At 57.4% G+C, this 12,656-nt stretch overlaps 2 protein-coding genes across 2 annotated transcripts; both read left to right on the forward strand.

Annotated features, from left to right (window-relative positions):
* The first annotated feature begins 3,838 nt into the window (after window positions 1-3,838).
* On the forward strand, window positions 3,839-7,302 carry TRIREDRAFT_75794 (uncharacterized protein). Its single transcript, XM_006963126.1, has 5 exons — window positions 3,839-3,953; window positions 4,071-4,203; window positions 4,385-4,879; window positions 4,967-6,223; window positions 6,323-7,302. The coding sequence occupies exons 2-5, from the start codon at window positions 4,081-4,083 to the stop codon at window positions 7,013-7,015; spliced, it is 2,568 nt and encodes an 855-aa protein (XP_006963188.1). The 5' UTR covers window positions 3,839-3,953; window positions 4,071-4,080; the 3' UTR covers window positions 7,016-7,302.
* Window positions 7,303-8,706: 1,404 nt separating this feature from the next.
* On the forward strand, window positions 8,707-12,584 carry TRIREDRAFT_57886 (uncharacterized protein; the record flags this gene model as incomplete). The annotated part of the gene is made up of 3 exons (XM_006963127.1): window positions 8,707-10,660; window positions 10,898-11,989; window positions 12,043-12,584. 3 exons carry the CDS (start codon window positions 8,707-8,709, stop codon window positions 12,582-12,584), a joined length of 3,588 nt encoding a protein of 1,195 aa, XP_006963189.1.
* Between the last annotated feature and the right edge of the window lie 72 nt (window positions 12,585-12,656).

The raw sequence follows: 12,656 nt of genomic DNA on the forward strand, positions 1-12,656 counted from the left end.
TTGTCGGACGGCTGGGACGATGGGCTGTGATTTGAAGTAAGGGAGAGAAAGGATGTAGGTAGAAGTGGTTTGGTTTTGTTGAATGGCTTGGAATCAATGACGAGAAAGCTGATGATATTGAGAGAGAGGATTGCTTGGTGCAGGGGAGGTGGTTGATGGAAAATAGGGTAGCAGTGGATTTTGTCTGGAAGTGGATAATTGTATAGAGAAACGCTGAAAGTGCGAGCTTGGAGGCAGAATGGAGGGGATAGGTATTCTTGTCAACGTCTAGTATCAATTGACTCATACGCAGAATATTGGTGTGTGGCACACGCGAGTTGAAGACTCTAATGAGATGCCTTCATTTTGCACCACAGAGAGATGAAGTTGAAGCTGGAAAGTGACGGGTGGATGGTGAGGCACAAATGCCGGGCAGGAATGACACCGACATGGCCGATGCCAGGCTTGCCAGGTATGCTCTATCATACCTTACCTACTGCCTCACTCTCGAGTCGCCCTGTATAATTAGTATGCATGCTATGTGAATTTGCATCCACCCTTCGCTACTCAAATGGCAGTTCAAGGGTTTCTTTCCTCTCCCCAGTGAATGATGCTGGTTCACTTCTTCTGCGACATATCGAGGGGGCTATGTAGTCAGTCATCTGCGTGTGAGTAGCACACAGCAGAGACACCGATCCGTGGTGAAGACGAAGTCGCTTTTCTGACCGGTAACACAAAGTATATGCGAGCCTTGAGGTGATTGACCTACTAGTAGGTAGGTCGAAGTGGCTGCTGATAGGTACTTTTACGGCATGCAGGCAATGAGATCCAACGCGAGGCAAAACAGGTCACCCCGAGGCTCTGTGTAATGCTCTCGTGAATCAATGGGTTAATCACAGCGCAGGGAAGGACGCCTTGAATTGGCATATAACATGATGTGAGAGGCCGAGGCTCTGAGGCAGTCCGAGACAATTGTCGCGCTCGTACCTTGTTCACATTGAGCTACTAGCAGCATCGGCCTCACTTCAATGCATCGAGTCAACGCTAAAGTAAGACATTGAGACAGATTTGAACTTTGGAGTGTTCCAGATACCTCATCGCAATGGTTACCTGAGGTACTAAGTAGTAGTCAACAGTAGAATTCCCAAATACGCCAACCTAGTAGGAGTCGTATGATGGAAGTATCGTATCCGTACAAAGGGCTGAATACCTCCCCAACGTCAACAGCTTCACCAACAAGATCCGTGTTCCACCCACTGGGGAAAGGTATCGCTACATACGAAGCAGAGGTGGCTAAATCCTGCCTTACTTATCTAAATCTACTGCGCAGGTGCCATGATTAGCGGCTTCCGAGGGTGCCGCGAACAAGTAGGTAGGTAGGAAAGCCTGTTTGCACATCAGTCGATCGACCCATGCATGATGTTGAAGAATGAATAAGAATTTCAAGGCTGCTGCTCTGCGTCTGCGATCCACGACATGGTTTGTCCTTCCCAGAATGACCGTTAAACCAGCCAGTCACTGGATGAACAAGAGCCCTGCTTAGGGGATGCCCCGAGATGTGCTGGTCGATGTGACACGATGCGTTGCCGCATTCGGCGCATCACGCGGACCCGGCGGAGCCATAATACAAGCCGCGATGCTTCATGGTTAGGATGATAGTACTCGCATGCTTCTGTGCAAATAGTACTAATATGTAGAATGTGATTGTCATATTACAGGTGCTCGTAGTAACGGCATTGCACCATAAGCATGCGAGTACCGTATGGGGTACATGACGAGGGCTCACCGAATCAGGTGGCATCGGGTCTTGGCCCAGTGTCTGCCTCGCTTCAAGCTCCAGCCTGCAACCTGCGAGAGAAGCTGGGAGTTGTCGAGGTCGGTGTCTGCATGATTGCACAATCCTGCGCCTTTCCCAGTGGCGGCAAATGCGACCGCAAGTCGAGATCGAGTCCTGAAACCGGAGTAAAAACCTCCCACTGGCCGGGAGACGAGCTCATCCGCCTTTGTCTCTGGGATGGTGGCAGGTGGCCAACAAAGGACCAACGGTGCTACTAGCTGGCAGTGCTGCTAACACGTACTCAGCTTGTCGCCTGAGAGGGGGGGGCGCCAACGAGGCAAGGGAGGGCCTTGGAGCTACAGCATCGCGGGTGTATGTAAGGTATGGAGAGTAATAAGTGGTGGTGAGGACAGTGTGAGCGTCAGCGTGTGAAGTGTGGGCGGCCTTGACTGGACGGGAGGGAGAGACGCTGGCGTGGCTCGTCTGCAGCCTGAACTCATTCTGTGTCCCGTCTCGAGTGCTTCGCCTCATCCGATTGCTTGCGTGAGAGAGAAGTGGCAAGCCTCCAGCGTCCAGGCATCCGAGCCAGCTAGCTAGTAGCAATAACAGGCAGCTATTGCCTGTACCTGCAATGTAGAAGTGATATAGACTATTACGTCTAGCACCGGTCCAGCCCATGATCGTGCTGAAACCTTGAATTGTTGGCCTCCCAATCGCCCGCGGCAGCCTAGCAGTATGTAGGTAGTAGCAGAAGCTGAGGGAATGGAGGAGAGCCGAGGATACCGTCACGAGTAAGCTGAAGCCGCCTCCGCGACACCACCAAAGTATCGATAGCCACTGTCACTGTCACTGTCATTGTACTGCCTGCTATTATGTACGAGCTGGTACAGTTACTTATCACACATTTACTTTAGTACTTACTTACACAGAAGGCGACACATGTGATGCAGCATTCTGAGACAAGGCAATTACTAGCTGTCCTCAGGGCTGTGATTCCTGTCTTGCCTTTCCTGTTTCTTTCTTTCGATACCTCTGTCCATCGTCCACTCCTCCATGCAGTCATTCATCATCGTGCCTCGCTCACTCGTCCTCATGCAGCATCCAAGCCAGCAGCAAGCAGCGATCAAGCAACAACTGATTCGATCTGCGCTTGACCGCCTTTGGTGCTGGATTCCCTTCGCTCCGCGTCGTGATTGGTCGCCATCCGGCCTCCACCAGGTCGCTGCTAGTCCGGCAGGGCTTCCTTCCGTCACCCGCTCCAGGGCGCATACAGTATGCTACGACTCGCTGTGCACTGTGACTCTGCTGCTGCTTACGTGAATCCCTTCTCCAGACTGCCTGCGTCTCGCACTGTAGCCCCGCCCCCCAGCCGGCTAAGGGCAGCGAGTTATCTCGGCCCACCTGGGACTTGACAAGCGCTGCACCGGCGGTCGGTGGCACACATCAGATGCGGGCGGGTACCGTACCAAATACCGCCGCGGTACCTGAAGGGCGCCGAGCTGGAGTTGCTTGGCCGCGTCGCCGCAGAGGTCTGCGAGGTCTGGTCGCTGTGACTTCGCCGAGACTCGCCATGAGCACGGGGGAGCATGTACGAGTACTCCGTTGATGTACTCGCTACTTTGGCCCCGCCCGCAATAAAGGTTCCAGGTCACCCCAGTTCAACTGCTGCCTCGTCACCCCGACGCCGCTCCCTGTCGGTGTGCCAAAGCCAAAGCCAGAGCCAGAGCCAGAGCCGAAGCCTGCGTCACTGAGCAGTCACGTACCTATTGAAGTACCTACCTTAGTACCTACCCGCAGAGAGGTACCCGAGCGAGTTTGCTTCGCACAGGTCCAGGCCACGGCGAGGCGTGCAGAGGACGCCCCGAAGTACCCGGTACATAGTACATGCACCAGTCGCGCCACTGCCAGCCGCCTCCACTGCACGTCTCCAGTCCCCGGCTCTTCGCCTACCCCAGTCAGCGGCGTCTGGAGCTTCTCTCCCAGCCCAAACCGTCCCAGGCCAAAACCAAACCAACGCAATCGTCATCTCTCCTCCTTCTCTCCTCCTTCAGCCATCGCCCATTTCCTTCTCCACAACTCATCATCCCATCGCCTTGCATCGCCTCTAAATATCGCCATCTGCCCTCCTCCGGCCGCTCTTTTACTCTGAGCAGCCTGCTCTCGATAACACCCGCCGACGGGGAAAGGTTGTTATCGCGTGAGTCTCTGCTGCCCCGGTCGCCCACCGCCTCCATCACCGCGTCTGGTTATCGAGGTGCAATCCCCATTTACATCCGACATTGCTAACACGGCGTCATCGCCATCATCACCACAGGCTGCCCATCATGTCTTCCATCCCCCAGCCTGGCCCTGAGGCCTTGATCACCGTCAAGGTGACTTACGAGAATACTCTTCGTCGGGTCAAGATGCCGCTGCGTGACATGGTGCCGCATACTCTTGAAGACAACGTGGGTGCCATCAGAATTTCCTTATTTGTCCATGACCCCATCACGCTTGGCTCTTCCCTCTCACCCCACTGCTTCTGCTTTTCCACGCCGCAACGCCGCTGTTTCCCACGCGGTTCTAGTGGCCGCCGCAGACACGTTTTTTGTGAAAAGTCTCCAGACGTGCTAATGCCCCCTGTTTTAGATCCGACTCTTTCTTCGCATTTCGCCAGAGGACCGCATCATCATCGAGCGTTACTCCGACTCGGCCGGCTCCTTTGTCGTCCTCGACCCCATCAACGTGCCAATCTACAAGCAGCTGTACAGAGCGGCCAAAGCCAAGTCGAAGTTGAAACTGCGCGTTTCTACCATTCAGACGCAGCCTAAGCCCACGCCCAAGCCCGCCACAGTGGAAGACGAGCCGGAAGAGTCTGTTGCAGAGACGTACGAAAGTACCGACAAGACTACTCCTCTCGAAAGCGACGAGGCAGCCTCGACAAACGAGCCTGCGACGGAGATGTCAATGCCGTTTGAAGCTCCTTCATCGTCAGCCACCCTGCTCTCAGGAGTTGACCTGCCTCTGCGAACCGCTGCATCGACCCAGCTCGAGACCGCTGAGATCAAGGCTGAGGAGGAGACTGAAGCCCACCTTTCTCAGAAGCTGTCGGCAATTTTCACAGCACCCTCCATCGATTCTGCTGTCTTCGACCAGAGGTCGACCTACTCTTCCTTCGACAACTTTTGTGCTCCCCGGGCCACTGAGCCTCCCGTCCAGCCGCCGGTGCAGGCACCTCCAATCATCACTGCCGCTCCGTTTGCCGTCTGCTGTAACAACTGCGAGAAGACGGTCTCGGACGTGCACTACCACTGCCAGACGTGCGATGACGGCGACTTTGATCTCTGCCAGCACTGCGTTGATGCGGCTGTCAGCTGCTATGATGACAACCATTGGCTCATCAAGCGCACAATGATCGACGGCCAGCTCATTGCCAGCAGCACCGAGAAGATTGAGCCCAAGTCACAGATGAAGAAGCAGGTCGAGGACCTCTTCAACAAGGCGGCCTCTGTCCTCCCATCAATTGAGACGTCTGAGAGACAGGAAGCTGAGGCGCTCAAGGCTGCTCGCCTTGACAAGGTCCCAGCCTTTTTCACCGCCAATCCGACACCCGAGGAGCCATCCGCCGCTGCCGTCAACGCATTTACTCCCCACAACGTCCCGTTTGTGGGCGGCGCCATCACCAGGTGGTCTAGCCTGAGCAACATGCGCACATGCAATTGTTGCGTGCAAGAGCTTCCCGAGGCCGAGTTCCTCCACTGCACAACTTGCGAGGACTATGATCTCTGCCATGCGTGCTTCGGCAAGGACGCTCACGGTCATCATCCCAAGCACTCCTTCGTCCCCGCCGTTCCAGGCAGCCGTATCCCAGATCACATCGCCATCAAGATGAAGGCTGGCCGCAACCAGGCACACAACGCAATCTGCGACGGCTGTGACAAGTACATCACTGGCGTCCGCCACAAGTGCCTGGACTGCCCCGACTGGGACTACTGCGACACCTGCGTGCTCAGCGCAGCTGTTACCCACGTCAGCCATCGCTTCGTGCCCATCTACGAGCCTCTTGCAGATGCCGCGGCGGTTGCTCAGCCAGTGCACATGGGCATCTGCTGCGACGGGCCCCTGTGCTCCAAGAACCAGGGCTATCCCACCTACATCCGAGGCGTGCGCTACAAGTGTGCAGTCTGCCATGACCTCGACTTCTGCGCAAGTTGCGAGGCCAGCCCCGCCAACGAGCACAACAAGACCCATCCTCTCATCAAGTTCAAGACGCCCGTCCGCCATGTAAGCGTCACTACCACTGGCGAGCACCAGGATGGCAAGCGCATGCCTCCTATGGGTGACCGTGCCAAGAACGCCCACAAGGCCTCGGACTCGTCGACCTTGAGCGACAGCAACACCATCAACCGCGTGCAGACGGTTGTTGACGTGAAGCCCGAGGAGCCCAAGATGGAGGAAGCCCAGGCCACACAGGAGCCCAAGCCTGTGGTCGAGATCAAGCAGGAGACCACGCCCGAGATCAAGGAGGAGATCAAGGAGGAGCCCAAGGAGGAAAAGGTCACTGAAGCTGCAGCGCCGGTCGACGAGAATGACCTCCGGGCCGTCTTCCTTCGCGACTCAGTGTCTGACGGCACAATCATGCCTCCCAACCACGTGTTTGAGCAGACCTGGGTGCTTCGCAACGAGGGCACCACCACTTGGCCCGCTGGATGCTCCGTCAAGTTTGTTGGCGGCGACTACATGGGCCACGTCGACTCTGCCCACCCTGCCGGCATCTCGGAGCTTGTCTCGGCATCGGAGTCGACGGTGTGCTACGCCCCGCTTGCTCCCGGGAACGAGTTCCCCTTTACCGTGCTGCTCCGCACTCCTGCCCGCGCCGGCCAGATCATTTCCTACTGGCGCCTAACTACGCCGAGCGGCTTCAAGTTTGGCCACCGTCTCTGGTGCGATGTCAGCGTGCGAATGCCGCCGGCCGAGGCTCCGGCCACGCCCGCTGTTGAAGAGCCCAAGAAGAAGGAGGAGGAGACTACTCAGGCCGACAGTGTTATGATCTTCCCCAAGCTTGAGAAGGAGTCTCCGCAGGCCAGCATGCACGAAGAGCACCGGGCTGAGTCTGTTGCTGGAACCGCGGCAGAGACTGACGCCTTGACGGCTAGCGGCGAGGAGTACGAATGGGATGGCTCGGATGACGGCTTCATGACCGATGAAGAGTACGACATCTTGGATGCCTCTGACGAGGAGTACCTCACGGACCGTGACAGCAAGAAGCTGAGGAAGTAAGGGATGGGTTTCATGAACAATATTTTCTGTCACGGAGTATGGGCTTTCATTTCTATGTTTGTTTTGGCATGCGTTACCGTTTCCTTTCTCCTCCCTACCAATTGGGCCACAGTACCGTACTCTTCTCCTTTCCTCCCCTTCTTGCTGGCAGCCAGCACACCCTGCGTCTCAGCCTTCTGGGCTTTCATAGCCGGCACCACGCTCGTTTGATTTGCGTGTAGTAATTGTAGGATTCGATCAGGATTAGGACGCTCATATCTGCTGTTATTGCTAGCTGTTATTTCCGTACTGTTTCTGGTCTTGCGATATCTGTGCATGCCTCGTGACGCTATGGAAATCCTTTCATGGTCTTTCTTCGCCCTCTGCTCGTCACTCCATTGTGTGTGCCAGGCGCTTGATGTGATGAAAGGTGGGTGGTGCTCGGTACGGGGTACCCGAGAGTGACTTTGCACTTGCACGGCGTGTGCGCCCGGCTGCGGCGCGATTGGCCGGGGCTAACGATGCATGAGTGCGCAGTGCAGCAGAGAGCGGCTCAGCCCGTTGTGTGATGCCATGGACGGGAAAAAACCTGACAGAAAGACGTTGGAGGGTGCCGTGAGGTGGTAGCGCGGTGGTAGCAGTGACCTCGGCCGAGGGTCAGCCGATCACTTGCGTCTGGTCGCAGCAATCAACAACAGGTGACTTGACTTGACTGGCTGCTTACCTAAGTGAGCACAGCTCCTCGTCCTTCAGCTCACTTTTTCTTTCCCTCTCACTTTCTCTGCTCTTCCTTCTCGCCTGAGGCACCCGCGACAGCCAGCCAACCACGGCGGATGCTCGACCTGAGGGGCGCAGAAAAAGCGGGGGCCAGGCGCTGCTTCCCTGCCCTGCTCGAGTGAACGAACCCACTTGCCCACTCACCTCGCACTCACTCAGCACTCGCTCTTGCCCGCGCTCGCAACATACGAGTAGTATATTGGTAGAGCCCCTTGCACTTGCTCCTGCCGCGCCGCCCGTCTCTCTTTTCCCCCCCTTCTCTCCTCTCCTGCGGTGCCGCCAGAGCAAGCTTGCGGGCCATTACTCGACCAGACCACCTTATTTTTTCCTCAGGCCCTTTCGACTCCCGCCCGCCCGCCAAAAAAAAAAAATTCACACACAACGCACGCCCGCCTGCTGCAGTGGTTGTCGAGTCAACTCTCTTGCGCCGCCCAGGGCTCGATGCCACCGACTTGCATCCGCTGCATCGCGACGACTTCTTCGACGAGCCCCTGATCTAGCCCTTTCTCTGGTCGCCGTTTTTATTGTATTTTACGGCGATTTTCCTCTTATTTTCTGTTGTCATCTCTCTCTCTCTCGCTCTTTGTTGCATCTTCCGTTTTTGTGGTGAAATCATCGCCACATCATCTGGTGCCCGTTTGCGAACGCTTGCCCTTGGTCGGACTGTGTTTTTTTTTTTTTTTTCCTTTTTTTTTTTTCCCCTTCCTTTTTTTTCCCTCCCCCTCCGCGCCTCTGGCCTTGCGGGCTTACTACTGCTGCCTCTTGTTCACCCACCCCTTGGCCGCAATTCATCCGCCAACCCTTGACGCGACGAAGTAACAATATCCCATCGTCGCGCCGTGTTTCCATCTATTTCTTCCCCAAGCATCACCCCCGCCCATTTCTGAATCTCTGCATCTCCTCAATTCCTCATCTTCCCCCCTCTGGCTGACGCCATGGTTACCTTCGCCCTGCCCGGCGACTATGACGCCGCGGACGCTGGAAACAGCACGCCCAAGTCACGTCCTCCTCTTCCCTTCGCGAAGCGCACATACGTCGCGACGCCCTTCGCCAAGCGCCTGGGAACTCCCACGACGGCCACATCCCGCAAGCTGCTGATCAACCGCGATGCAAACGTCCACCGCGATGTCGCCTCGTCACGCACCAACCTCTTCGGCGCAACCGCTGTCGACAGCCCTCCCACGGCGAGCACCTTCTCTCCCACCCTGCCCAAGAGCACGATGAAGAAGGTCTTCGCCCCCGGCGTGACTCCGGAGCCGAGTCGTGTCTATCGCGAGACGACTGCTCGCCCGACGCCGCGCGGCCTGGCCGCCAACGCCTCCGACAAGGAGCTGTTCAACATGCGCATCGCATCGCCGCCCCCAGAGTTGACGGGCGAGGTCCTAGCGAGCAAGGTCCCGAAGGACTGGAATTCTAAGGGATCCATCTACGCCGACCAGTTCCTGGCCCACCTCTGCCCCCCCAACCTTGACGACGAGCAGCGTCGCCAGTTTTTCTGCATTCTCGATCTGCGCCGACTGAAATACGCCGCCAACGAAATCTTCTGCAAGAAGAGCTGGAAACTCAACATTATGAACTTTGCCAAGGAGTTTGAAAAGAGCAGAGGCATCATCCTTCTTCGATATGGACTCTACGAGTTCCAGAGCGTCAAGCCGTCCAAGGAAGTTCTCAAGCGATGGCGACGAGAGCATGGCTTGCCCGATCCCGACGAGGAGGAGGAGGAGGCTGCCGAAGAGATGAACGGCACCCCCACCAAGCGAGCCCCCTCCATGAAGCGAAAGGCCGATGACGATCTGTCCAAGGAGACTGCTGATGCTACTGAGAATGTGGCCACGGCAGGCAAGCGAAGGGCTACCGTCAGTGACGAAGTAGACGAGCCCACCGCCGCTACTCCGGCTCCCAGCAAGAACAAGAGAAAGACTTCCACCACCGAGGAGTCGCCATCCAAGCTGCAGAAAGCGACGCCTTCCAACGCCAAGTCTCTCTTCGAAAAGATTGCCAGCAAGCCAGCCATTTCTCCAGCCCCCTTCAAGGCGGCCGAGAAGAACGGCGCCAATGGCAAACTTTCCCGCTCCGTCTTCAACAACAGCCTGAAGCCTCCGGCGAACGGCGTCAGCAATGGCAACAACATCTTTGGTTACCTGTCGGATGCTAGTTCTGCCAAGAACAGCGGAATCGAGGCCGACGCCGAAAGCGAGTCTGAATCCGACAATGAAGAAATCGATGAAAACGAGGAGACGGAGGAGGGCCAAGAAGCCACTCAGAGTGACACACCCAGCGGTCCCGGTGAGGCTTCGCCTCAAGTTGGATCCAATCTGTTCAGCTCTAAGCCATCGACCCTCTTCGGCACCGGTGCCTCTACCACTGCGGGCACCAGAGAAAGCACCCCGGGGCGCAGCCTGTTCGAGCGCATCACCAAGGGCTCTGATGGTCAGCCCATCCGTGCCGACGACTCTGCGGAGGAGGTTGTCCCCAAAGCCTCAACCCTCAATCAGACCTGGAATCCCGCCAGCACTCCTCTCAAGTTCGCCCCTGCGGCGCCTACTTCTCAGACTGGGTCGCTCTTTGGCAAGCCGACTTCGACTTCTGCTGGCTCCATCTTCGCACCCAAGAGCACCGCACCATCCAACATTTTCGGCCTTTCCAAGCAAGACCAGAGCTCCAAGGCAAACACGCCTGTTTCGGAGACGGACATGACTGGCGGAGAGTCTGATAAGGAAAATGACTCCCAGCCGGCCAAGAAGATGTTCTCCGAACCCAAGGTGTCGGCCGTCCCGCCCTCGGCGGCCTCGCTCTTTGGCTTCAAGCCCGCTGCAGCCGAGCCGCCCAAGCCCAGCGAGCCCGCCAAACCCAGCGAACCCGCCAAACCCAGCGAACCCGCCAAACCCAGTGAACCCGCCAAGCCTAGCGAACCCGCCAAGGTCAACGAACTCGCAAAGCCCGCAACCACCACCAACCTGTTTGGTGCCATTGGAGACTCAGAGTCGACTTCCAAGCTATTTGGCGATGTCAAGACATCCGCTCCCTCGGGTCCCACTTCTACCCTCTTTGACTTCGGGAAGAACATTGCGAAATCCGGCGGTACTCGTCCCAAGTCGCCGCCCCCCTTCACCGGCGATTCTGCAGCCCTCTTTGGCATCAAGCCAGCTCCTCCTGCTGCCCCCCCTGCCCCGTCTCGTTCCCCTAAGCTCAACCTCTTTGGCGGTGCCTCTGCACCGCCCGCAGCTCCTGCGCCAGCTGCTCCGACGAACCTTTTTGGCACCCCAGCCCCTGCCCCTGCCCCCACGTCTACCAATCTTTTTGGACTTGCTTCTGCTTCCGAGCCTGCAAAGGCGACGCCGACCCTCGGGTCTGGCACAAACTTGTTTGGTACTGCTCCGGCTCCTACCACTTCTCTGTTTGGTGCTCCAGCCTCCGTGGCGGCGAAGAAGGATCCCTCTCCCCCTGCTAGCACCCAGCCCGCGCCTTCGTCCCTGTTCTCCTTTGGTTCGGCGGCCGGTTCCAAGCCGACCGAGACCTCTCAGGCGGCTGCCAAGTCCCTGTTCGGCGCCCCGAAGTCCCCTCCTGCTGCCACATCTAACCTGTTCTCTGGAAGCCCAATGAAGCAGGACGACGCATCGCCGGCCAAGAAGCAGTTTGGCCTCGGCACAGATACTTCAACTGCGCCTCCCCTGTTCAGCTTCGGCACAGCCGGCACGACGGGCAGCAGCTCGGGCTCCAACCTGTTCGGAAACAACAAGAGCTCGACGCCCACGCCAGCCCCCATTTTTGGCGCTGCTTCTTCAAATGCCCAATCGGGCTCTGGAGACAACACTGGCAGCGCCGGCGGCTTCAACTTCAACTTTGGATCGGGAGGGGCCTCCGCCTCCTCGGGCGGGTTCAGCAACCCCTTCTCTTCCGGCACTACTGGTGGAAACTCGACCCAGGCATCGGCACCGACGTTCTCTTTCGGATCGTCTTCCCAGCCAGCAGGCTCGGGAAGCACTGGAGGACTGTTCCAGTTCGGCAGCGGCAGCAGCAGTCAACCCTCGCAAACCCCGGCACCGCTGTTTGGTGGCGCCTCGGCGTCGACCAGCAGCGCGCCGGCCTTTACTGCCCCGGCTCCTGCGAGCCAGCCGCCGACATCCATGTTCACCTTTGGATCTGGATCGAGCCAGCCTTCCGCCGCCGGGTTCAACCTCGCACCACCAGCTGGTGGGTCGTCGACCACCGGGACAAGTAAGTCACCTTTTCCGCATCGGAAAATCGCCCCGCTAAAGCGTCGGGTCTAGACTCTCCATTCAACTTCGGGGGAGGCTCTAGCTTGGCCACCACCCCAGCCGGAGGGACTCCGGAGCCATCGGCCCAAGTGAAGTCCAGCACTGGCGCTGCTGCTGATAACAATGACGAGGAGGGCGAGAAGCATGAGCAGATCAGCCTGACGGAGGGTGCGGAGAAGGACGAAGACATCCTGCACGAAGTTCGCGCAAAGGTGCTCAAGTTCGTCCCCATGGGGGAGATTTCGGAGGGCGAGGAGAAGAAGGCGAAGAATCCCTGGGTCACCAAGGGCGTTGGCTCTCTGCGCTTGTTGAAGCACAAGGAAACCAACGCCGTCCGCCTGCTCTTGCGAGCGGAGCCCAGGGGCAACGTCGCCATGAATCGCATTGTATTGCCGGATCTGTCGTACAAGGCGAGCGAGAAGTATGTCAAGATGACCACGTCCAACGAAACGGGCGACGGCCTTGAGACCTGGATGATTCAGGTCAAGACAAAGGAACTGGCGAAGGAGTTGGGCGATGCGTTGGAGAAAAATAAGGCGTTCAACAAGAAATAATGCGGAGGAGCAACATGCACTTTACGATTGGGGCTGTCCACTAAGGCAAGGAACGAGGGGATAAGGGGGCTT

This window comes from Trichoderma reesei (assembly GCF_000167675.1).
Source record: "Trichoderma reesei QM6a unplaced genomic scaffold TRIREscaffold_4, whole genome shotgun sequence".
NCBI lineage: Eukaryota > Fungi > Ascomycota > Sordariomycetes > Hypocreales > Hypocreaceae > Trichoderma > Trichoderma reesei.